The sequence below is a fragment of the Orcinus orca genome, chromosome 9 (genome assembly GCF_937001465.1).
Source record: "Orcinus orca chromosome 9, mOrcOrc1.1, whole genome shotgun sequence".
Lineage (NCBI taxonomy): Eukaryota > Metazoa > Chordata > Mammalia > Artiodactyla > Delphinidae > Orcinus > Orcinus orca.
Genome location: NC_064567.1, coordinates 27,740,051 through 27,767,991, shown reverse-complemented (window position 1 = coordinate 27,767,991; position 27,941 = coordinate 27,740,051). Strand labels below are relative to the sequence as shown.

The 27,941-nt window shown below is 38.7% G+C and overlaps 2 protein-coding genes across 27 annotated transcripts in view; both read right to left on the bottom strand.

Annotated features, from left to right (window-relative positions):
• CADPS2 (calcium dependent secretion activator 2) overlaps positions 1-27,941 on the bottom strand; it is a 495,227-nt gene that overhangs the window by 354,975 nt on the left and 112,311 nt on the right. The gene's annotated exons all lie outside the window — the stretch shown is intronic.
• Positions 1,049-3,325, bottom strand: RNF148 (ring finger protein 148). Its single transcript, XM_004265505.4, has one exon. It carries the CDS (start codon positions 2,141-2,143, stop codon positions 1,232-1,234), a length of 912 nt encoding a protein of 303 aa, XP_004265553.1. The 5' UTR covers positions 2,144-3,325; the 3' UTR covers positions 1,049-1,231.

The following is a 27,941-nucleotide window of genomic DNA, read 5'->3' as shown; positions in this document are numbered from 1 at the left end:
GACCTCTATGCATAGGGTACTAAGAGACACTTCAGGTTGGGTCTCACCAGGACTACGGGAGCTAGTGTATTCTTACGAAATATCAGTCAACAACGTGACAGCTCAAAGTAGAAAAGAGGAAGGAGGAAGGGTACCTAAAGGCCCAACACCAAGTGGCATTAAAAGAAAAGAACATTGATGTGACACCTCTGGCTCACAGTGGTCGATTTTCTTTCCCAAAGACCATTAATCTGATTTCCACACACCCACTCTTTAAAAAAGACAGTGAGGCACACAGTGGGTTGACTCACAAATTGCCACTGGAGTTGGACATCAATGCTTTAGCATATTATCCAGAGAGATTTTCATCAAAACAACAAAACCCACGTCTTCAGGCCTCTCATTGCTATACAGGTGTTTATCTACCAGAAAAAAGGAAGAGGCAAAATAAGGCAAGAGATACAATTTGGAAAGGCAAATGAACAAAACTGCAGTTCTGCTCTAGGTCTATATTATCAAAACGTCCCAAATAGAGACATACCACCATCTTAAGAGGAGCATTTACTAGAGTCAATTCTAGAAGGAAAATTTGCAACCACAGCCGATTCACTATGCTAGGATTTAAAGGGCTCTGGCAAACAAAGGTGTCTTTTTTTTTATAATGCTGCCCTAAATTAGGCCTATAGTAATTTAAAATATTTTTAGATACATAACCAGAAGTGCTACCATCTAAAATAATTATTTGGAACACATTACCTACCCAGTCAATAGCTTTGGCAACCAGATTTTCTGGGTATTAATAAAATTAACCACGGAAAATTAAATCAAGATCTAAACCTATAATGAAGTTTACTGAACAGAAGTATTATTAGATATCAAAAATCAAACATATGGAAGCAAAGTATAAAAATGAGTATAAAGAAACTTTAAAATATTATGACTAACTCTCTGTGGCATCAATGTCACAATCATTGTAATTTGAAAATCAAGACTAAATTGCTTTTAATGTATACTAACATCCTTATTTAGATAAAGGCAAAAATGTATAACAAAACACTAGGAAAACAAGTTCAAATAGATGGAGATGATATGGAGTTTTATTTTTAAAGTACACAAATGTCACCCTCTTTAGTACTTGCATAGACAAGCTGCAGTTGAATTTTCTCTCTACATAAAGTGCTAAAAGAGAATTCATCTTCATTGTAACCTTTGGTAAGACTCAGTTACATCTTCAGGAGATTCTCTGGGTTTCTTAAGTTTTCAGAATGTGACACTTGCACATGGGGCATGTCCTATGGGCTAAGAGCCAGGGGTCGACGCATGCCTTATGGAAAAAATGTTTGCAAGCTAAAATACGTACTACATCTTGAGGCTTGTATATGTCAAAGCAAACAACACAACTGTTTTCATCTGGATCTAGTTCCTTATCCCCTTCTTTGAGCACCTGCAGTTGAAGCTGTCCAACAGCTTTCTTCACATCTGCCTTTCTCTGTCTTCGCCTCCTGGTGGAAGAATTGGGCACTCGAGGTTTCCAGGCACAGTACAGGAACAGGTAGGCCACTGTGGCAACCGCAAAGGTAAACAGAGATATGACATAATGGCTCAGCCAGGGCATGTGCATTCTCCCCACTTCAATGATGATCGTCACACAGACTCCTTTCTGAATCAAGTGCAAAAGTTCCATGCCTTTCAGGTTGCCTATCATCACTGCGACTATATTTTCCGTTCCCTGGTGAGACATGGGAAATACTTGGTTGCCCGTACCTGGATAGTTATAGATGATCACCCCATTTGCCCCCTTCTCTGCTGCCACGTTGATTTTGTGTGTGAAAGTACAGCCTCCTCCTTCAATGAGGGCCAGCCAAGAGTCTGCTCGCTCAGGCCTGCTGAAATTGGTCATAGGATTACAAGCGTTCTGATTCCATCCTTCGGGAAGTACCACCACACCAGACACCCTTTCCAGAGGAGAATGATTCCCAAACACGCCACTCTCTCCTAATTCTGATATACTCTGATTTCCCACCTGAAACGTTATATTCAGGTGGGCTGTCCAAATGGCTTTTCCTTTTGAGTCAGGAAGGCTAAGTAGTAGAAAGATGCCAAGCCTCCACAGTTGAGATGAAACAGAAATACGAATTGAAGGAGTAATTCTAAGTAGGCTCATTCCTCCATTTGCCTATTTACTGACAAACATGAAGGAAAAAAAACCATCCGTTGTAAAAGAAAGTCAAGAAGCTACCTTCAAGTGTTGGCAGTAGATCATTAAAGCACATAAATGGAAAAGGCCTTCTATCTTGCTCCTTCTAGCATTTTTACTTTTGGTAGATTATCTTTCTCATAATGAAACAGAATAACAAGACTTGCTATTGGTACAATGTTATTTCAAGAAAACTGTGACTTCCTAATGGGGAAATTGTGACATCAGAGGTAGTTAGCCAATCCAAGAGTTTATATTAGTGCACTGCATACTGAAATCCTATTGGCCAAAAAGCTAGGCAGCAATGACTCATGTACCAACCTGAATAAACTCTAAAGCAAAAAAATAATAATTTTTTTAAATACCTCGAGTTTCTTTTCTACTTCTGGATAGCCTGAAAATCTGCCTCAACACTTTTTGCTCATTGTTTTCCTATATATAAGGCAAAGGAGAAATCGTTCATGTATAAGTGTACGTCCCTGTCCAGTCACCAGTTCTCAGATATGGTTCCGTGCTACCCAATATGCCATTCCATTGGAAGCAGGAACAAATCATTCCCTCTCTCTTCCAACATTAAATGCTTATCCCAGGCCTAAAGAGGGTAATGTAATATAAACTTATACTGTTAGTCTGATATATTGCCATCTTGCAAGGCGAATTCAACTTTATTCACTAAAATCACTACCAAGAACCTATACTATGTGCTGAGCAAGTACTAAGTATGGGTCACATGTTGGAGAAGACACGTACACCTACTTTGTGGAGATTATCTGGTGAGGGCAGATTTTAAACAAAAACACAAATGTGTAACTGCAAGTTGTGATAAGAGCTCTGAAAGGAAAACAGAGTATCAAAAGAAAGAACAAATGTAAAGGGGATCCAAACTTTGATTCGAGGCCAGAGGCCCAGGGCATTGCTCTCTAAGAAAGTGATAGTCAGTCTGAGGCTGGACAGATACATCAGAATTATCCAAGCAAAGTGTGAGCTGAGAAGATTCCGGGCAGAGGAATCGGCAATTTCAAGACCCTAAGATAGCAAGGGACATGGCAAGTTAAAGGATCTGAAGGAACATGAGTTTGGCAAAGCAAGAGAGGCAAAAGTTAAGGTGATGAGGGGAGGCAAGGCCAACAGCAGTCAGAGGTTCAGGATCATGAACCATAGACTAAGGATTTTGGATTATGTCCCAAGGACCAGAGAAACACACTGATGGGTTTCAACCTGGGGAGGTGACTTAAGTGTTTCAAAATGTTCACTTTTTTAAAAGTGCACTTTGGCTTCCTGAAGTGGAAAATGGATTGGAGGAAGAGGAGAATAAATTGATGAGATGAGTGTCTTCTTTTAGGCAAAAGAAGACAGTGGCTGGGACTCTTGAAATAGCAGTAAGGATGTAGAGACAGACAAATCAAGTTACTTTAAAGGTTGAATTAACATACGTGGTAACCGGAAGGGTAGTAGTGGGCAGAGCAAAGGATGACCACAGCTATCACAAGTCACTACATTACTTAGTTGATGCAAACTGTAGAATCTTTACTGCTTTAAAGTTGCTTTAATGCTTGTTTGCGTTTATTTTAAATCTTCACCTGACTTCACTCAAGGATTCAATAAATTGGCAACACTCATTCAAACATTATTTACTATATACAGGACACATGCTACGCATGTCAAAAAGAAAAGACAGCCTCCATTTGCTTGTGTGTGAAATAGACAGCAACATTTAAATCAGAGGCATGTTAAGAATTCTGTCATTTTCACAAAAGGAATTACTGTACTCCCTGGTCTGTAATATTTTAGTTAACATTTGCTGTTAAAAATAAAATTGGAACCAATCAACTTGCCCCATGCACAGAATTTTATGCAGGCAACATTTCAGTTCACATCTGAACTGTCTTTACATGTAGACTTTTCCCAAGTTCAAACAGTGTGAAATCCTGGCTTATTTATTAGCAAAGTGAAGCCTTACCACGACGACAGTTATCATCATATCAGAGGCTGTTTGTTAAATATACGATTATTTAACATTTAAAGATAGAATTACATTAGTTTTTAAATCCTAACTTTGCTTTTCTGGTTTGCTGATTTTCAAGGTTGAAGGAGTTTAAGCAGTAACTATATGTCAGCTCAAAACATCTCAAATCTAAAGGTTCTTCATATAGTTGAAAAGACCAGTTTGAAAAACGTAGTAATTCATTGTATTTTCTCACCATATGAGGAAGCAGTTAAGGCAATGGAAGTTAGAACTTCCCCCCTCTCTTTCACCTGAGTCTTAGGACAAACGCACCTACAAAAAACAATCCTTTATCTCTAACGCAGTGGTTCTCAAGTGGGGGATACTTTTACCCCCCAAGAAATATTTGGCTATTTCTGGAGACATTTTTGATCATCACAATGGGCATCTAGTGGGTAGAGGTAAGGGACACTGATAAATATTCTATAATGCACGAAACAGCCCTGTGCAGGAAGTAATTTTCTGACCCAAAATGTCAATAATAGCCTTGGGAGGGAGGAATCATCCCCAAACTCACGTGTCCCTGAGAAATGAGGCCTGAGCTCTTATCACAAAGTTTATAATTGGCAAAACATCCATCAAGGAGGATTCCTCAACCAGTCTCCACTTCCTGTTGTCTTTGAAATAGAAACAGTGGACACCTGCATGAGTGCCTATTAGTCCATGAAGCCTGATTAAAAATTGCATCCATTTGATCAGGACCAGATCCAAGAGTCTTCTGTGCTGGGGCCAGGATGTCTGAACAGGAAAGGAGGGAAGTGGGCAGTGGGGGTGGGAGAAGGAGTGGAAACTGGATAACTCGTGTTACTCTAATCTGTGACTTTTAGACCATTTATTCAATATATAGACTTTCTATCTTCTTAACAGCCAAGTATTAAAGAGGTTTTCATTAGCCTACCTGCCAGGTTCAACCAAAGGAGACTGAAATATACTAAGGCTGGCTGATCACGTTCAAAAATGCCTGCCTGTCCCACCTTGCCGCTCTGCCTCTTTAAGGACAGTATGTTGATTTTTCTCTTACACAGGCCCATTTCATTATCCCCCAAGGTGGCTGCTGCTGTTCCAGGCAGACCACATTCAGAAGCACAAAGAGACTTTTCTTCTCCCATCTCTCTATATAAGAGCAAGGCAATTTTCTTTTCCAGAAACCTACTAGACCTCCTTCAAGGTCTCTCTGGCTAGCAGTGCTTTAGAGACCCATGCTTAATGGAACCCCTGGAAATCAGAGCAGAATTATCATGATCAGCTAAGGTTAACCACGATTTATCCTGCTATGGAAAATCTCTTCCCTGACTGAGCACATGGCAGGAGGGAACACGAAGGTAATCAGTGCCCTGCCCCCAAAGGGAAAAGGTATGAACTGGAAGGTGAGTAGGTAAACAAAGTTCCTGAGGTTTACCCAAAGGAATGATACTTAAATAACCATTAACCACAGCAAACACATAATATTCACTATACACAAGGTACTGATATGAGCTGGAGCCTATGTTACCAGGGACACAGCACGGCCCTGCTCTCAGGGGTCATCATCTAGGTAGAAGAAGAGAGTAATACACCAATTAGGTACATGCATATATATATATATATATATATATATATATATATATATATATATATCTTAACTTCTAGGTTCTAATTAAAATTCAAGAAGGTTATCAATTTCATTAACTTGGCGGGGGGGGGGGTGGGAATCAGCAGATCTCTATCCCTCCACTATTCATCAACCTCTGTTAAGAATGCTCAAGAGTCCAGAAATCTCTACTTTGAGAAGAAAAATAGCCAAAAACTCTCTGGGCAATGCTTTGTAATTGTATCTCTAAATGCAGGGAACCCTGAAGAGACTTCAATAAATTACCTCCCAAGTCACCGTATCCAGGGCTATGATATTATTAGAGATCTCTAGGAATCCACAAAGCACACTGGATTTGCATTTAATCTTGAGAAAACAACTGTATAGGGTTTCTGTGAGTAATTAAATGCATCATAATGGGATTTGACAGGAAAAAAACACTGACTCTAAGTAGTTCACTGAGAACAACAAAATAGCAAGTAATGCTAATGATATTCTGTGAAAGAGATATCTTTATTTCTAAAGATTTTTAAAGGCAAAACTTACTTTAAAACGTTATTATCTTTGATTGCAAATTGGTAAATCCTTATAAAAATTTCTTCTAAATTTCTCCTGTAAATTAGTCTCTACTCCCACATATTCTCCCAGACATATGCAATAAAAAAATTATTCTCCACATACAAATACACTTTTTCCACTTAATATTTCTGAACCCAGGAAAGTGTTCTGAATATGCTAAAATGAAATACAGTAAATTAAAAAACTAATAAATCTTTGAATTACTTTCACAATCACACACTATACTAGAGGCAGGTACAGATGTGTGAAAGTCACAAAATTTACTCAGGCTCCTATTCATTATTCTTTGTATTAACCAATAAAATAACTTTCAATATCACTAAAATCTCTGGTAACTAAGTATACTAGAAAGTAAAAATAGCCAAGACAGACATTTTAAATCACCATATCACTAGCCACGATTTCTTCGCTATGTAAGCCAGGATTACTATTCCCCTCTACTTATCTGCACGCCTAACAGTGGGATGGATGATGAAAGGGTAACTCGTGTAAGAGCTCCAGAAGTCCAAAGCTCCAAGAAGCCTTTGCAACATTAAAGAAAGGGAATTCTCACTGATGGTTCTCAAACACCTAACACAGCACCTGGCTCAAAGAAGTTTGTCTGAATGAATGATTAACATGATCAGGTTTACCACGCTTGAATTCTTTCCACTGCTTTAGTTTGGCCTTCATAATCTTTCCACAATCTAGAGTTTTGCAACAGCATCTAATCTTCCATCAATGTTCTGCTCACCTTGAATTCATTGTTGCCAGAGCAACCTACAGAAAAAAATGACATTTACAATGGCATTCCTGTTTGCCTAAAACCTTAGATGGCTCCCTCTATCCAAAGGGTAACACCCAAGCTTCTAGAAATGCAAATATAAGCCTCTCCAACCTGGTCCTCTTTCCTTCAATCCAGCCTCATTTTCTACCTGTTATCAGTCCTGAAATGTATGCTTCTTCAATTCAAAGGGCTTATAGTTTCCTGGGCTCCTACTGCAGCAGTCACTATATAAGCCCTTAGACAGGCTTTGTTCCTTTTACAGAACTCTGTCCCTACGGTAGGAACAGTAATCAGAAAATGGCCCAATTACTTCCCTCCCAGTGATGCCCTCTGCAATGTGACTTAGCAGGTCCTTCCATCAGGTCGTGGGATTTACCTCTATACCACTTGATTTCGGATGGCCTGATAACTCAAGCTGGTGAACAGACTGGCACGGACGTGATGATGTGCGAGTTCCGAGCCTATGCCTCGGGAGGCCTTGCACTCCTCCCCTCACTCTTGGGACCCCACCGTCCTCCAACAAATAAGGTCAGCCTGACAGAGAAGGACGCAGGTGCCCCAGCTGAGGCTACCCTAAGTCAACCTACAGATGGGCAAACATGCGAGCACCCAAGATGAGCAGAGATGTCTCCATAATCCTGAGGTGACCACACATTCATGACTCAGTACAGCTGAGACCTCAGTTGCTTAGCCTATCTAGACTCCTGAGCAATGACAGATACTGACCTTTGAAAAAAGTAGTTTATAAAAGAATACTGCCCTTATATACAGTGAGTTTTTATACAGCAGCTGATATAGTTCCCTCTACAAAATGATCTACTCCATTAGTCTCCAGGTCTGGGACTAAATCTTATTCTCATTCTTTCAATACTCAGTTTCCAGCACATTGTTAAGTTCTCAATGAAAGTTAATTAAATTGATAGCGTCTTATCCTCCAAATTCTAACCTGTAATATTACTCATGCAATAATGCATCTACTTAATTTTATCTTCGTCAGGGTGATCATTCTAGTTAGAGCAATAGTTAAATATACATAATAAGTTTAACCTTTAATTCTTCCACAGATTTAATACTCATAAAACTGAATTTCTTATAGCTGTACCTGAATTCTAATAAGATAAATGAGCACTTGGAATGTGACCAAATTATCTTAAACTTTAATGGGTATAAATCAAACTACATAAATTGCACTCTCTTCCACATTCTGAATTCAACTCAAGGTCTACAAAACTTTAACACTAAATTGAAAACAACTTTTCCTTCTCATTCAATCTGCCAAGCTACAAGACAGAATGGCAATCAACAGAGTAGAAAAACATTACTAGTAGTTTGGAAAGTAATGGGGGCAAAACCTCACACCACAGCCTGTGCACTCAGAGGACAGGGAAAGTAGCTGAATATTCCTCAGCAAACACAAGATTAAAGACTAAGGACGGTAATTGGTGGTACTGTTCTCTTTCTTTGAGCCTAGGACAAAATACATCTTAGTATTAACTCAATCATTTAGACTGGATTTTTGTTCGAAAGGGCGGAGAGAAGGCAACATACTCAAAAACGGAAAAAAAATAAATAAATAAAAGCAGAATCTTTTGAATAACCACCAGAACTTGCCCTGTTCTCTGAACAGACTATTTTGCTCCTGTAGTTAAGAACCGCCAAGGATGAGGAGCCTGCTTTTGGAGCCCTGTCATTTCAAAGTTGCCCTAAAACCCTTAGATTCTAGACCTTCTTAAGCCACAATCGGGGTCACTGAAGGTTTTTTTTGTTTTTTTTCCTTTGCGGTACACGGGCCTCTCACTGCTGTGGCCTCTCCCATTGCGGAGCACAGGCTCCGGACCCGCAGGCTCAGCGGCCATGGCTCATGGGCCCAGCCGCTCCGCGGCATGTGGGATCCTCCGGGACCGGGGCACGAACCCGTGTCCCTTGCATCGGCAGGTGGACTCTCAACCACTGCACCACCAGGGAAGCCCTCACTGAAGGTTTTTATAAGCTTTGTCTTCCTAACACCAGTCCCCTGGAGTGCGGTTAACTCTGAGTGAGCTCTTAGCAGTCAGAAATAGCAAGGCAGCGGCGATTAAGATTTTCCCACTCAGATCCCTTACGTTTTTCCGATTCACAGGTCACAAAACCCTACTCATTTATTAGGTAATTTAATCCCTCCTGGGAAGCAGCAGAGAAGAAAAAAACAAGAATATGGAGTCATCACACTAGCAGAAACTGTACTGAAACACAAAGTTACGTGCGACAGACCTGCCATGAAACCCAGTCTCTGCCATGTGCTAGCTGTGTGACGTAAGTCACACTGAGCCTCAGTTTTCTCATTTGTAAGATGGGGAAGTAAATGACCGCCTCTCTGGTACACAGTGAGTATCAGATGACCTATTTCACATCTCTTTGTAATTCACTAAGCACACGGCTAGCATGGCAGGGGCTCAGCAAAGGGGCCCTTTCCCCCTTCCAATTTTATGAAGGCTCTTTCCTGTTTTCCACCTAATAATATTTTCTCATCCTTCAAGGCTGATCCCCATCTCCCTTTTGCAATCATCCCAGTCAAAACAACGTGCTCCCATTTTTCTGTGTCTATTTGACAGTCATTTAATTTTGCCATATATTATATAGTGTAGTTAGATGCTTATATGTCTGGCTATACTTTTGTTTGATTTAGAATGTCTTGGAAGAAGCAATGTCATCTTATTTCTGTAAATCCTGTTTCCTTCCCTTGTTCCCAGCACAATAAAATTTGCTCAGGGTCCCCAACCAATGTGTGACTTTTCAAGCACTTATTCTTCAAAATGTTAAGACATAGCAGCAGCTTTCGGCAACCTCTGCATTATACAGTCATCCATTAAAAAAAATAGAACCGGCAATGATTTGCCATGTCATCCCTCAGCTAAGAATTACTTTGACAACAGTTGTCCAGAAAAAGGCTTATTTAACATCACAGGATCAGAGGCCATGTGTCTCACATTTTCTCTCTAAAAGTCAAGAATTCCATCCACATCTCTGTATCTGAAAAATGATATAAAAACTGAGTTACGGCCATAAACTAACAACTATTTCTAATATATAAGCAACTAGACTCTCCAATATTTTAAATGCTCCTTTAATTATCTTTTATATATCAAGATATATATATATACACACACACACACATACCTATATAGATATGTATCAAGTCATAAGCCAAATAGTCATTATCCAGAGAAAAGTATCAGAATAATTTTGTTCATTTCAGTGCCTCAAAGAAAGCCCTATCATCATATGAGCAGTAATAGTTAAAGCAACTAACTTTCTCAACAACCCTTGAGGCCTTCTATTCCCGGCCCAAGACACACTCAAATCCTGCAACCCCTAGAAACCATCTGACTAACCAGGTACAAATCATGTTCTTTCTACTGTGAACTGCCTCTAACTTTTTATCACTAAAAAAACTTGTAGTTATACTTTAGAGTAAAAGCAGTATATATCATATATATACATTTTTAAAATAAAAATAAATCAAGTACTATGTACATTTTTAAGAAAAAAATACTATTCTTCATTTTTCCACATCCTTTCTTAGGAAATTACATACTACCTGGTGATATTTTTCCACAGGTGTTGAAACAACATTAATTTACTTTTCATTCTAATAAAGGCTTTTTTGATTCTCCATTGTAAGTTCTTTGAGGGTAGGATTTTGTTATATTCCTTTGTCTTCCTACAGAGCCTAGTACACTGATTTGTGTAAAATCAATTACTTATTTGATTTTCCATGATAAAAGTGATTCTCTGACATGAAGAACTTGGCAAGTCCTATTTTTCACATACGCTCCAGGATGACAATCCAAGAACCACTTACTCAATACCTACACGATTCTCTCACTCATTCACGCCAAGTATTTATCAAGAACCTACTATGTGCACAGTTCTCAGTGCTGAGGCTACAGCAGTGGTCAAAAAACCAATTTTCTATATTCATGAATCAATCTTTATTGTGTATCTGGGGATTCAAAGATGAATGAGGTCAAGGTTGTATCTCACCCAAGAACTCTGATGTGATAAATAAGTAATGTGAAGTAAACGGCAGAGCAGTAGGAAAGGATAATTCCTGCCCTAAGATGGAGCAGTTTATTCACACACTGTCCGGATACCCTAAGCTAAGGTACCACATTCACTAGTATGTTTCATGCAGTTTACAATAAAGCAGGCCAAACAGCACATGTGATCACAAAGCTTCCTTGACTCAGGTTCATGAAGCTCATGGAGCTGCTAAATTTCTATATTTAAAAACAAATCTTTGTTTCGTATCATGTTTCACAGTAGGTCTCATTAGTTTTAACAGGAATAGGAATTACTTAAATTTCACAGGTTTAATTAATTCTGAAGCTAAGCTGCCTGGGTTTAAATCCTGTATTTACACTAGCTCTGCAACCTTGGGCAGCTTACTTGAACTTATATGCCCTGGTTTCTTTACCTGTAAAGTGGGGAAATTAGCAGTACCAAAGTTTTAGAGCTCTTATGAGGGTTAAACAAATAAATGTACAGTATCTAAAGCATTCAGAACACTGCTTGGCTCATACACAGACCGATAGTGTTACCACCACTACCATCATCTTTATAGTCTTATTCACTTATTTTACTAGATAAGAGTGATGTCAGGGTCTTTAAGGGACTTTCTCAATCCTTTAATTCTAAGGAAGTCTCTATATTGACATAAAACATTTAGTATCACTTTTCCATATATAACATACATAACTACTGATCTATTGCATAAATGCCTGTTAACATCTGCAGCTAAACAGTGACTGCCCATTAGAGAAAGTATTTCATGATTCATAAAGGATGCATGATAATAGAGTTGCTTATTATGAATATTATCCTCTTAATGTATATGCCAACTTCAAAAAACAGGTCCTGGGCTTCCCTGGTGGCGCAGTGGTTGAGAGTCCGTCTGCCGATGCAGGGGACACGGGTTCGTGCCCCGGTCCGGGAAGATCCCACATGCCGCGGAGCGGCTAGGCCTGTGAGGCATGGCCGCTGAGCCTGTGCGTCTGGAGCCTGTGCTCCCGCAACGGGAGAGGCCACAACAGTGAGAGGCCCGTGTACCACCAAAAAAACAAAACAAAACAAAAACAGGTCCTTTTTGTTCCTTCACACCCACAGACCTCCCATGAAAACAAGAGCAAAACAAAATAAAGCTTTTGATTAGCTCTCCTGGCACAATATTTTTCAATACATTGAAAAAGAGCCTTGTTTCACAAAGTAATTGTTACATTAGTAATCCATGTCAAACTGCAAGAAGAGCATTCATGTCACCAGTGACTCAAGGTTTAATTTGAGACTTAAGACAAAAAGGTTATCATGTGAGAAAGCAAAAGTGTCTGTAATATCCACATATAACACTAGGTTCCGGGCAAGACCTAGAACTCAATTACTGTTGTCCTAATGTCCATTTGATCGAGATTACACTAAAAGATTATGCAGGTGGGAAAACTAAATGACCGATATTCTACATAAATCGAGAGGAAAAGTCATACAGTTAACCAAAAAATACATGTGACAGTCTCCCAACCTACAAGTATATAAAGTGGACATGGAATTTACTGTTCCCATCCTCTCTACAACTTTTGAATTGTTTCTAGACTAGATGTCTTAAATTTTTAACTTGATTTTCTACATGTCACTTTAATTTCTTTGGTAAATTTTTTTCTTTAATACTTTTCTCTCATCAAAAATTGAGTAAAATCGAACATTCATTCATAGGGCCATAGGTGACACAATTACAGGAAGAATCAATAGTAAACTGGAGAGACTGAACTACACAAAATCTGGTTTATGATTATGTCTCAAAAAAAAATACATATATGCAAAATGGACTACTAGGTGTGGGGCGCAGATTGGGAGCAAACTAGAACAAAACCCACTGCCATACACAAGAGTAAAACTACTCCCAAGGTGATTAGTGCAGTGTCCTTACAAACTACCCTAGCTGATATTTCAAGTGTAGTACTTTTATAATTTGAATTATAGTAACTTACAATGCTATTGCTATTGACGATGCAAGCTTCAATCTGAGTCTTTACTGAATGCTTGGTGTTTAGCACTTTATGTACTAGCTCATTTGATAACCACAATAATGCAATGAAGTAGACACTGTGAGAAGCTGTTTTAGAAATTAAAAACTGAAGCTAAGCAAGTAACCTATTAAGTAGCTGAACCAGGATTTTTTTTTTTTTTTTTTTCCTTCAGTACGCGGGCCTCTCAGTGTTGTGGCCTCTCCTGTTGCGGAGCACAGGCTCCGGACGCACAGGCTCAGGGGCCACGGCTCACGGGCCATGGCTCACAGGCCCAGCCGCTCCGCGGCATGTGGGATCTTCCCAGGCCGGGGCACGAACCCATGTCCCCTGCACCGGCAGGCGGACTCTCAACCACTGCACCACCAGGGAAGCCCTGAACCAGGATTTTATCCCAATGTTTGATGTCTCATAGCCCAATTACCTTTGTTTTTTGTTTTTATAACTAGGTCCAGACATACTTATTTTCCATACTGGATACTGGACAAGAGCAGCTCTTTCACTGCTGAGCTAGTCCCCCACTCTAATTTAAGACCATTAACTGACCCTAGGAAACATACTGTTTGGGTTTTGTAACAGGTATCATCTCTGATTCCATCTGTAATATACGGAGCACTACTCATTTTGCCAATTACTCACACATCTATTTTACTCTTTAACTCCATCAGAAAGGTTAATTACAAAAATTCAGATTACTGTGGGTCTGTTTGCTCTTAAATATTTTCAAGACACAATATAAGAAAGAAAAATACAGAGAATACTGTAACACGCCAGTACTCATCACCCAACTTAAAATCTGAACATTCTGGATATGTATTCAGTTCCTAGGGCTGTTGTAACAAACAAACCGGACGACTTGAAATGACAGGGATTCCCCATCCCGCCCCTCCCCACAGTTCCAGAAACAAGAAATCGAAAATTCAAGATGCTGGCAGGGTTGGATCCTACCACAGGTTCAGGGAATCTGCTCCATGCTTTTCCACTACATTCTGGGGGTTCCCAGAAATCCTCGGCGTCCCTTGGCTTGCAGATGAGTCGCTCCACATCTGTCTCCATCTTCATCTTCACAGGGTGTCCTCCCCCCCTGTGTTTCAGTCTCCTCTATATGAGGATACTCATCCGATTAGATTAGACTCACCCTCACCTTAGCTTAACTAATTACATCTGCAACAACCTTATTTCCAAATAAAGTCACATTCTAAGGTTCTGGGGAGGATTTTTTTTTTTTTTTTTTTTTTTAAGGAAAATTACAGATATAGTCGAAGGTCCTTATACACCAATCCCCAAACCAATAATCCTTCCAGAATCCTCAGAGATAAACCGTATCCAGAAGACGGTATTGATTCCATTGAAGTTCCATGTGCATGCATTCGTAATCAATATAGAAAATTTACGCTGCATGTTATAAAACTCTATATAAATAGAACTTTACTACACCAATCATTCTGCAGCTTTTCTCTCTTGCTCATTGTTTTTGAGATTCACTCGTTTATAGCATTCTATCTTATGAATATGTCACACTGTATATTTATTCACTCATCTGTTGATGGATATTTGAGCTGTTTTCACTTTTTTTTATATTTTGAACAATGCTTCAGTGGACATTCCTGAATAGGTTTCCTTGTGCTAGAATTTCTCTAGAGTATACTCCTGGAAGTTCACTTCCTAGGTCACAGGGTGGAGGCGCTAGGCATCTTCAAGCTAAAGAGACAGCACCAAAGTACTGTCCAAAGTGTTTGCGAAGATTTACACTTTGGCCAGAAGCATGGAAGTACTTACCCCTCTATATCCTTATTCAAGTTTAATGTTTCCAAACTTGTAAAACTGAAAGAAGACAAATGGTATTTCAGGATTTGAATGTGAATATCCTTGATCACAAGGGATGTTAACCATCTCTTTATACTGTACCAAGTTCAGGGATGACTCCCCAGAATATATGTCCATGTCAAATTCCTAGAACCTGTGCATGTTATTTGGAAAAAGTCTTTGCAGGTGAAATTAAGGATCTTGACATGAAAAGATCATCCTAGATTATCAGCTGGGTCCAAATCCAAGGACAAATGTCCTGATAAGAGACACAGGGAAGCTGGCAGGCAGAAGAGAAGGAGGCAATGTAAAGACGAAGGCAGGCACAGGAGGGACGTGGTCCTAAGGCAAGGAGTCAAAGAATGCCAACAGCCAAACCTGCAAGAGGCTTCAAAGGATCCTCCCCCAGTGGTTGAGGGTCCGCCTGCTAGTGCAGGGGACACGGGTTCGTGCCCCGGTCCGGGAGGATCCCACATGCTGCGGAGTGGCTGGGCCCGTGAGCCATGGCCACTGGGCCTGCGCAGCCGTAGCCTGTGCTCCGCAACGGGAGAGGCCACAGTAGTGAGAGGCCCGCATACCGCAAGAAAAAAAAAAAAAAAAACACAAAGGATCCTCCTCTAGGGCCTTCAGAGGGAGTGCAGCCCTGCTTACACCTTGATTTCAGATACTTGGCCTCCCAAACTGTGAGAGAATAGATTTGCTTTAAGCCACCCAGTTTGCTGAAATTTGTTACAGCAGCTACATGAAACTAACAGTTTATTGGCCATTCAGGTTTCCTATTCTTTGAATTATTTATCCTTTATCTGTTCAAGAATTGTTTGCCTTTTCACACAGTTATACAGGAGCTCTGTATACATTTTAGATATCAAGCCTATGTTAATTATAGGCATTGTGATATCATCTCAGTCTTATTATCTTCCCACTTTGTTTTGCTTATCATTAAATATTTCAGCTTCACTTTAGGAGAACTTTTCAACCTTTCATATGATTTGTATTTTCTTTGGCTTTAAAAAAAATCCTGTTCTATTCTTTACATGTTCTCATCTTTTCTTCTAAATTTTTGCTTTTCCCATTTCTGTATTTAATATATTTAGAATATACTTGTGCACAATGCGAAGACAGACTCCAGTATTATCTTTAATTCCATATGGGTAGCCAATTATCCTAGCAACGTTTATTCATCAGTCTACTGATACTTTCTGAAAAATGTATAATGCCACCTGTAAAGCATATCAAGTTTATGTCCATGTGTGAGTTTATTTCTGACCTGCCCCTCTACTAATACCAGTCTATCTCAATTACAGTAACTTGGAACGTTGGTAGGGCAAATCGCCCCTTGTCACTCCTCCTCCTTTTCTATATAGTCTTGGCTATTGCTGACCCTCTGCTTTCCCATATAAATTTCAGTATCATCTTATCAAGTGATGTAAAGCAAAACTCTGCTAGGGGGTTGTAATTGTAATGACTCACTGACAAACTTGAGGATAAATGCTATCTTTATGAAATTGACTCTTCCCATTCAAAAACAAGATATATTTCTCTTTTATGTTCTTCAGTAATATTTCATAATATTTCTCCCCAGGGGCCTTGAGTATTAGGGTGGGATTTGATTTTAAGAGTTACTTTATGTGTTGATGTTTTTGAAAATGAATTATTTTTTCCTACTGCCATTTTCTAGTAAGTTATTGTTATTTAATAAAAGTGCTAGAGATTTCCAATATCAAAAAAAACGAACAACCCAATCCAAAAATGGGCAGAAGGCCTAAACAGACATTTCTCCAAAGAAGATACACAGATCGCCAACAAACACATGAAAGGATGCTCAATGTCACTAATCATTAGAGAAATGCAAATCAAAACCACAATGAGGTATCACCTCACACCAGTCAGAATGGCCATCATCAAAAAATCTACAAACAATAAATGCTGGAGAGGGTGTGGAGAAAAGGGAACCCTCTTGCACTGTTGGTGGGAATGTAAATTGATACAGCCACTATGGAGAACAGTATGGAAGTTCCTTAAAAAACTAAAAATAGAACTATCATACGACCCAGCAATCCCAGTACTGGGCATATACCCTGAGAAAACCATAATTCAAAATGAGTCATGTACCACAATGTTCACTGCAGCTCTACTTACAATAGCCAGGACATGGAAGCAACCTAAGTGTCCATCGACAGATGAATGGATAAAGAAGATGTGGCACATATATACAATGGAATATTACTCAGCCATAAAAAGAAACAAAATTGAGTTATCTGTAGTGAGATGGATGGACCTAGAGACTCTCAGACAGAATGAAGTAAGTCAGAAAGAGAAAAACAAATACCATATGCTAACCCATATATACGGAATCTAAAAACAAAAATCGTTCTGAAGAACCTAGGGGTGGTACAGGAATAAAGATGCAGACGTAGAGAAAGGACTTGAGGACACGGGGAGGGGGAAGGGTAAGCTGGGACCAAGTGAGAGAGTGGCACGGACATATAGACACTACCAAATGTGAAATAAACAGCTAGTGGGAAGCAGCTGCATAGCACAGGAAGATCAGCTCGGTGCTTTGTGTCCACCTAGAGGGCTGGGATAGGGAGGGTGGGAGGGAGACGCAAGAGGGAGGGGATATGGGGATATATGTATACGTATAGCTGATTCACTTTGTTATACAGCAGAAACTAACACACCATTGTGAAGTAATTATACTCCAATAAAGATGGTAAAAAAAAAAAAACTTCAAAGTTTTTTTTTGAACCAGAAATTCTACCTCTCTGATCTAGCTTAAGAAATTAAAAAGGGTTGTTTATATTGATTTCAATGTTATTTATAATAATTAAAATGGAAATAATCTAATTAGCCCAAAATATGTGAACAGTTAAGTAAATTATGATGTATTTTCAAAATAAAATAATCTCTCTATAAAATTCAATTTATAAAGTCTATCTACCAACCTAAGAAAATTCTCTTGGTAAGTGAAAAAGCAAGATAAACTTTCAGTATTGTAATTTTGTTTTAAAAACATATATTTTATTTGTTAAAAAAAACTGCTACAGATTTCTGTACGTCTGCTGGGTAAAAACTAGATAATCTTCCTGAAGTCATTACTTTTTCTAGTTTCTCTATAGGTCCCCTTAAAATTGTCCACATGGAAAATAAACTCTCTATATATGCAGATGGTATAACTTTACCACTACAAGTTTAACGATGCTCTTTTTCTTACTCCATTACAATACAGGCATACCTTGGAAATACTGTGGGTGTGGTCCCAGACCACCAAAATAAAGCGGATCATACAGATTTGGGGGGGGGTTCCCAATGCATACAGGTTACGGTTACAGTATACTGTAGCCTAGTAAGTGTTACGTAGCATTACGTCAGAAAATGTATGTACCTTCATTTAAAAATACTTTATTGCTAAAAAATGCTAACCATTGGCTGAGGCTTCAGCGAGTTATAATCTTTTTGCTGATGGAGGGTCTTCCTCAATGTGTTTTCTTTTGCTGCTGACTGATCAGGGTGTTTGTCGCTGACAACTGAGGTCACTGTGGCCATTTCTTAAATGAAGTCTGCCACATCAATTGACTCTTCTCTCAAATGATTTCTCTGGTGCATGCAGTGCTGTTTGATAGCATTTTACCCACAACAGAACTTCTTTAAAAGCTGCAGTCAATCCTCTCAAACCTTCCCACTGCTTTCTCAATGAAGTTTATGTAATATTCTAAATTCTTTGTTGTCACTTCAAAAATCTTCACAGCTGCTTCAGCAGGAGTAGATTCCATCTCAAGAAATACTTTCTTTGCTCATCCATAAGAAGCAACTCCTCACCAATTAAAGTTTGATCGTGAGACTGCAGCAATTCAATCACATCTTCAGGCTCTACTTCTAATTCTAGTTCTCTTGGAATGGATGTTGTGTTAGCAAGCATGAAAACATTTTGTAGTACATCTTCAGAGCTCTTGGGTGATCAGGTACACTGTCAATGAGCAGTAATATTTTGAAAGGAATTTTCTGAGCAGTAGGTCTCAACAGTAGGCTTGAAATATTCAGTAAACCATGTTGTAAACAGATGTGCTGTCATCCAGGCTTGGTTGTTCCATTTGTGGAGCACAGGCAGAGTAGATTTAGCACAATTCTTAACGACCCAGGATTTTCAGAATGGTAAATGAACATTAGCTTCAACTGAAAGTCACCAGCTGCATTAGCCCCTAACAAGAGAGCCAGCCTGTTCTTTGAAGCCAGGTATTGAGTTCTCCTCTGCAGCTATGAAAGTCCTAGATAGCATCATCTTCTGATTTAAGGCTGTTTTGTCTATACTGAAAATTTGTTGTTTACTGTAGCCACTTTCATTATCGTAGCGAGATCTTCTGTATCTAGCTAGGCCAATGAATGGATCTGCTGGAGCTGCTACATCAGCACTTGCTGCTTTCAGCTTGCACTTTTATGTTATGGAGATGGCTTCTTTCCTTTAACCTCATGAACCAACCTCTGCTAGCTTCAAACTTTTCTTCTGGAACTTCCTCACCTCTTCATTGAATTGAAGAGAGTTAGGGCTTTGTTCTGGATTAGGTTTGGCTTAAGGGGATGTTGTGGGTAGTTTGATCTTCTATCCAGACCAGTCAAACTCTCTCCTTATCAGCAGCAAGCCTGTTTTGCTTTCTTATCATTCACAAGGAGTGATTCGCTGTACTAGCACTTTTTATTTCCTTCAAGAACTTTTTCTTTGAATTCACAACTTAGCTAACTGTTTGGTGCAAGAAGCCCAGCTTTTGTCCTACCGTGGCTTTCAACATGCCTTCCTCACTAAGCTTAATCACACCTAGCTTTTGATTTAAAGTGAGAGATGTGCAACTATTCCTTTCATTTGACTATTTTAGAGACCACTGCATGGTTACTAATTGACCTAATTTCAATACTCGTGTGTCCCAGGGAACAGGGAGGCCCAAGGAGAGGGAAAAAAGACCAGGAACAGCCAGTAGGTGAAACGGTGAGAACACACACACCATCTTATACAGCCATGACTTGTGGCACCCAAGACAATTACAATAGTAACAAAGATCACTGATCACAGACCACCATAACAAATATAATAATGAAAGTTTGAGATATGACAAGAATTACAAAAACGTGAAAGAGACACAAAGTGAGCAACAGATGTTGGAAAAATGACACTAAAAGACTTGCTCCAAACAGGATTGCCACAAACCTTCAGTTTATAAAAATGTAAATATCTGTAACGAGCAATGAAGTGAAGCACAATAAAAGGAGGTATGCCTGTATGTAATAGTAAGTGATGACAGCCATTCTTGTCTTACTCCTGATTTTTCAAAAACTTCAAAATCTTCACTCCCCATTAAGTGATATTTTCTGTACATTTCTGATGTTTAAGAAGTTTCTAGAAGTGCTTTATCTTGAATAGATTTGTTGTACTGAATTTTATTAAATGCCATTTCTATTACATTAATGTAACCACATGATTTTTCTTTCACCTCTTAATGTGGTAGGTGATATTAATAGTTTTTCTAATATTGAATCATTCACATACTCATAGGATAAGACATACTTCATCTTCATGTATATCCCTGAAATTTAATATTTTATTAAGGCTTTCTGCATCCATGCAAAATGAGACTGGTCCTTAGTTTTCTATTCTTACATTTTCCCAATTTGGTTATTTGCAAAGATATACTAGCCTCAAATAAGCTTTCTCTTTCTAACTTCTGAAACAGTTCTTACAAATTATCTTTCCTTAAAGGTTTGGTAAAACTATTTGAGCTTAGTCTCTTTTGGTAGAATAGACTTGGATTATCACTTCACTGTCCTGATGGACAACAGTTCAGGTTTTCTCTTTCTTCTTGGGTCAGTCTTGTTTTTCAACAAAAGTATCACTTCATTTAAGTTTCATAATCTAATGGCATAACACTGTTTAAAGTAATTTTATGATGTTTAAATTATTCTATCTGTAGTTAAATCTCATTTTTATATTCCTAATTACATTTATTTGTTCATGTTTTCATCAATCTTGGTAGCATTTGTCTCAAGTCTTCTCATGTAACTAATTCTTTAAGTAGTTGTTTATTATTTTAAAATTTCTATTTTATCTTTGTTTTTGGCATGTTTATTTCTTTCCACTCCTCATAAGTTTGTGAATTCCCAGGCTCAGACAGCAATAGTTCAGTTATCTCAGACAATAGTATATTCAGCAAACACTACAGCAAAGACTGAAGAGTGTAAGTTTAAAAAGGTAAACAGCCTTGCTTTTAGCTTTGCCAAATGCTAGTCAGTTCACAGGATTGTTCTGAATCCATGACCTATGAACCTAAACACTCCCATCAAGAGGCTAATTTTGGCACTATGAATTTACCAAGTCTGGGTGGTGGAAGAACCCACCTATACACACAATCTCCTCTGAAATGGCATGAGACTGCGCTTCCTTCCTTACAAGGATGACCGCCCCTGTTTTCAGGTTTTATGTGAGGTTCTTGATCTCTTCCACCATATACCAAACCTCTTAACCTTACATCTCTCCAGTACTGAACGGCATGGGAGTTCTCTCTAGTGACAGGACACAACTCTTAAGTGAGTGAACGTTACTGGACTTCCCACTGCTTTTAGTTAGGATTGGTCAGTCCTCACAACCCTTCCTCCTGGAGAAGGTTTCTCCTTCCTGAGCCAAACTGGTGGGGGGCGATTTGAGCCTCTGGGCAAGCCACATGAATCCAAGTGTGGCTCCTCTATAAGCCACACAGGATTTCTGTTCCTTGCAATTTCAAAGCAACAGATATGGTTCCGCCTACACCTAAAGGATATGAAAAGATTCTCTTCCATACACCTTTTCCTAGGAAAATACCGGTGTCATTCCAGGCCTGTGTACCAAGGCTAACTGCATGGCCCACCTGCAGTTCAAATTGAGTTCATGCTCCTTTGAGTAAGGTCTGGAGTGTAGTACTGGTCCTACATTTAAAAAAAGGGATGCTTTCCCATGGACATAACCAGCTATAATCATCTGCCATGGTCAAAATTCTCCACCATATAAGGCTTAAAAATGAACATAATCTGTGAGAAAGAAAGCAAGTTGTACACCTATAAAAACGAAACACAGTGCAAAGCTCTAAAGTCAAGTCCCTGCTTGTTCTACTCTTAGTAAGGTACCATCAAAGCTTAAAGTCTGCCCTGGACCTAACAGAAACATTGACAAAAACATATGATTGTGTTCCCCTAGATTTTACTAAGGGCCACAGTCTTTTACACACAATTCAACATGAAAACCCCTAAGAATTTTTTTTTTTCATAAGTTTGCAGCAAACTCATTTGGGGGCAAAAACCTGACTTGAAGTAGTGTGAGTCTATTTATAGTCACTTAGTGCTCAAAGGAAGTAAAATGGAGTTGAGTCTTTACTTGGAATATGAACATACCTTTCACTGTACTACAACAGAAAGTAACACTTCAAATGTTGACTCTGTAACACATGTATCATATCTGATTTTCAATATGCCAACAAAATTTGCAGCTTAAGGAAACTTTATAACTAGCTAAAAGGCAAAACAAAGACTCACTTCATAGTATAAATAATCTTTCCCAACATTATCTACTCTGTATTATCTAATCTATCCCAATATTCATACTTTTGAATTCAGGGTATGACTGATCCTACCTTATTCTCATATTTACCTATCACTTTTTACCATTTTGTGTTAATTTCCCAAATAGGCTTGTCAGAACCCAATTACAAAGTTTTCTCCTCTTCTCAGTTTGGTCGCACCAAACAAGCAAGAATGACACATATGTAGCAGAATGCGTGAAGAGCCTTGCAACTTCAAAAATGTGTAAATTGAAGGTATGAAGGCATAAAAACAGACCATAAATAGTTCTTGTTGACAAGACTTTTTAAAATTTTGAATAAACAATATATTAAATGGAGAAGACCATGTAAAATTTTTTTACAAAAATAAGGTACATTAACATTAAAAAAGCAGAGCCTTTTTCTCCCAATAAATATTGGCTACAAACAGCTTACAGATAATACTGCTTAGATTTCCCACTTGGAAGATATCTTGCAAGTGAAAAGGTAATAACTTTCACACCCAAAAGTTAATAGTAATAAAGAAGTGGCTTAAGATTAGGGAGAGGAAACAACACTCTACTGTAGAAAATCTTACACAACATTTAGCAACTGCAGTCTTTCCAACCCTTCCATCTTTTGGCTTAATAGGCCTTAAATTTAAGAATGTACCCTGGAGAGGGCATAATCATTTTCCCCACATAGTAAAATTAGTGGGCAGAAAATACTGAAATACTACTTAATTATCTCAGCACAACATAGTATATCCTGCCTTCTTTACTTTAAAAAAAAGTCATATTTAGAGTTTGCTAAGTAGAAACTTTGTATGTGTAGTTTATGTGACTGTCATTAAGCACTTCAACCATTACCTTTTAAACTGACTACTCAAAGCATTTTATATCATCATTCTCCATTATATTCCTACGCAGCTAGAAATTTTTTGACATGGAAAAATCATGGGAGGGAGTAAGGGGAAAAGGAAGGGAGGGGAGGGTGGGGAAAAGAAGGAAGGAGGATGGAGGGGGGCGTAGAAGGAGAGAGGAGGCTGGGGGACCAGGGAAAGCTACCTAGAGATGTAACCGGGGAGCTCAGTCTCACAAGACAGAAAGGGTTCTCTGGGTAGATAAGGGTGGCAGGAGCCTTTTAAACAGGTCACAGGGTAATGAAAAGCAAGATGTGTACATTATATTCAGGTAATCACATTTGCTCCCCATCACTCACCAGTCAAGTATGTATGAGGAAGTTTAGTGAAATCAGGTGCTATAGTATGTTTGTGTACTTCCAGAATTCATAGGTTGACATCCTAACCCCCAATGTGAGAGTATCAGAAGGTGAGGTCTTTGGGAGGTGCTTAAGTCATGAGAGTAGAGCCCTCACGAATGGAGTCAGAGCTCTTATAAAAAGAGACTCCATGGAGCTCCAGAGCCCTTCTGCCGTGTCAGGACATGGTGGGACAGTACCTTCTATGCACCAGGAAGTAGGTCCTTGCCAGCCACCACACTGACTCTGCCAGAACCATGATCCTGAACTTCCCAGAATCCAGAACTGAGAAATTTCTGTTTCTTATAAGTCACCCAGTCTGATGGTTTGTTAAAAGCAGCCTGAATGGACTAAGACATAAAGGTGTAAGAGCTGGCAAGGAACGGACGCAATACAACACTTAAGGAGACAGCGCTGTGGAGCAGAGAAGCTGACACAGTGACCACGGACTACTTCTCAGAGACCCTGTGGGAAGCCAAGAACTCTGTCAGCTGGTCTGGTGTAACAGGGAACGGAAGCAATGAAATGAACCTGTTTCTCAATCACAGGGTAACAATCTAAGGTCACGGCGGACTCTATCCTGCTTTCTCCAATGCTGCTGCATTTCTGTTATGATCACTGGCCACTTACTATTTCCATAATAAAACTTTCAGGGACTGCTACCTTATGCCATTATAAATGTACACAATTCGGAAGAGCCATGTAAAGGAAAAGCCAAAATATAAATCTATGTTATATAGACTCAACTCCCTTTGTATTCTCGCTAGCCATGGGCAAGTCAGGATTCAAGTGTGCAAGGAGGCAACCTCCAACCACCGGTCACTTCGCAGGGCCCTGAGGGGCCAGCCTGACTGTGCAGAGAGTTCTGCAAAGAGGGGAAGAAGGATGAGGGGAAAGGAGGAAAGGGAAGCAGATGCAAGAGAAGGGACAAGGGGCTGGGAGCGAGAAGGGGCCAGCCTGACTCGTATGTGGAGTTCTGCATGGCGGGGAGCAAGCTGCAAGTCCCCTAACGCAGCCCTCCTCTCTGCTCCCTAGCTTGCTAGAACCATCTACCTTCTCTGGCTATCCTGCTAAGGAAAGAAGCCCAGGTGCACATCACGCCTATCACCTGTGAGTGCACTACAGCATGAAACAGAGCCAGTTTAAAAAACAAAGGCTACCGGCACAGGAAGAAAGAGGGAAGGCTGGTCTCCTTTCCTCCCAACACACATGGAACAAAAGTTAAGTATATTTAATACCTTACCTTTTGAAGGACCCTTCATATCCACTTGTAATCACTAGCTTAACACCTTCTGTCTATGCTACACTATCAGATGTGCACATAATTTTATAAGAAATGAAGGTAAACTAGGAATGAAATTAAATTCCTCTATGTGACAGAAAGTTTTAGATCACAGAATTTAGTATTCAAGCTAAAATCTCAATCTCAGCAGTACACAAAGGATTAAATATATTCCAATGGGACAAAAACATCACAAAAGCAGAAAATCATCACTTACTGCTTCATCAAAACATGTAGAGATTAAAGGCCACTGGAGAAAGAAAAATTTCTTCTCTACAATTGTTTGTTGTAATTTTAAAAATAGAAGCATGTACAAACCATGTCAAAATGCACAGAGTAGTCCATTTTTGGACTACTATGAACGGTAGTTCAATTTTTAGTTTTTTAAGGACCCTCCATACTGTTCTCCATAGTGGCTGTATCAATTTACATTCCCACCAACAGTGCAAGAGGGTTCCCTTTTCTCCACACCCTCTCCAGCATTTACTGTTTGTAGATTTTTTGATGATGGCCATGCGGACTGGTGTGAGGTGGTTTTGATTTGCATTTCTCTAATGATTAGTGATGTTGAGCATCTTTTCATGTGTTTGTTGGCAATCTGCATATCTTCTTTGGAGAAATGTCTATTTAGGTCTTCTGCCCATTTTTGGATTGGGTTGTTTGTTTTTTTGATACTGGAAATCTGTAGCACTTTTATTTCCAAATACTTAATTTAAAATGCCATACTTAGAATTTAAGAAAATGTGATGTGAAATAAAATGGCTAATATCAAAAATAACAAATACAATGTGATCTGCAGAGCTCAATGAAAATTTAAAACCTCACTTCTCATTACTGGTTATTGGATTTCATCTATGAATGTGCTGACATTTTTCATACGCTCCTGACACAGGATGCCAATCCTGGTTTACTTAGCGATCATCAATTCACTATGGAAAAATAGGTCTTTTCCATGGGATTATTTCAAAGTTTAAGAGATTTTGACAGGTCAAACATCCCTTGGAATATGAACAGTAAATCTTTCCATCCCAAAGTAAAGTGCTATCAAGAAACTGACATCAAAATATTTAAATGCAGATCTGCCAGCCCTTCTCCCTCTAGCTTGCACACACACACACACACACACACTTGGATGGTGCCTTTTAATTCTAAAAAAGGTAATTTTATAAAACAAATCAAAAAAGCCTTAAAAGTCTCTCAGTTTTCACAAATCAACCATTAAACAACTGCACTTATTTTTTAAATAAATATTAAAGGTCAGGATATAACGTCAGGGAAAGAAAGTAGGTGAAAGAAAAGGAATGATACCAAACTGATTGCTGGCAGTGGGAAGCCAAGGCAGACATTCCCAATTTCCCTGGAAGAAACTGACAGCTAAGGTCAAGTTTCCTGATGCTCTGGACTAGGAAGATATATAGATTTTTTCCAACATAAATGTGTATAAAAATTCAAACACCATGGCCTGGACATTAGTCCTAGAGTATCTAGTATCATTAGCTATAGTATCAAGCCATGTTTTTTTTTATTCTTTACATTTTGGAGACATGAGAGCGTGTAGGGCAAGGAAAAGAAGAAACAGCAATATAAAGAAACAAATTAACTCTCAGAGGCTTGCACAAAGGGAGGGAGCTTTAGAAATCCTCTTCCCCCTTCAACGGGTAGGGAAACAGGCCCACAGCAAACACCTGAGTTACACCAACACACTCTACTCAGAGAGCTACTAATCCAAAAAGGGTCGTAGCTGGAATGAGGAGAGGAGGGAAAGGTATGATGCAAACCACTGGCACGAATAACCTATGAACAAGAAAAGAAAATTCAAAGGAAATAAAACGTGGTGCAGTCTCTGCTTGGAATGAGAATATGTCTTTCATTCTATCAGAACAGGAAATAAATGAGTATCAGAGGTAAGGAAACTTAAAATTGCAAAATGAAAAAAAAAAAAAAAACCCTGAAAATAATTGCAGCATAAAAAGGGGTTAATAGTCATCTTAGTGTATAAAGAACACTTATAAATCAGTATTTAAAAGATGAACATCCAAAATCTGAATGGAAAAATGGACAAAGGGCATGAACAGGTAATTCATAAAGAAAGAAATATGAATGGCCAGTATGGAAGTGTTGAATTTCGCTAACAGTAAAATAAAAGCAAGTGAACCTATCACTTGGCATTTATTTTATGATAATACCAAGTGTGAAGGGAAAAAATATGACACTCTCATATACTGTTATGGTAGCATAAATTTTAGTACTTTTGAGGACAATTTGGTAATCTGTATTATAAGAGCTTAAACAATGTTTATCTTCTATCATCCAGTAATACCACTTGCAGAAATTTAAAGATGAACCTATTTAACAATATAAATGATCATCTCAGCACTTATTTTAACAGTTAAGAATGGAGAAAACGTAAGCGTCTGAAACAAGGAAACTGAATAAAATTTAGATACAGGCAGACAATGGTCTATTACACAGCTATTTAAAACCACACTCTTGAAAAATAGTTAATATTAAAGAATGCTCATGACATATGTAAAAAAACTGAAATAATTCCAGTTCGTATACACAAAAGAGAAACACCAAACTGTTACAGTTGTCTATAGGCATTGGAATTATAGGGGATATTTAACTTCCTCTTTAATAATTAATATTTTATTTTTAGAGCAGTTTTCAGATTACAGAAGTTTTCCTCTTTAATATTGTAAAAATTCTCTAACAGTCATAGTATACTTCTATTAAAGTGTTCTTAAAGTACTATCAAAGTAGAAAACTTCTGAATCCCAGAATAATGTACTTTGAATAAAAGTATGCAATAAAAGGGCCAAAACTGGAGCTCAATATTTTGAGATGAAAATGAGTAATTTTTCCTTTTGTATGAAACCTGTAAATTC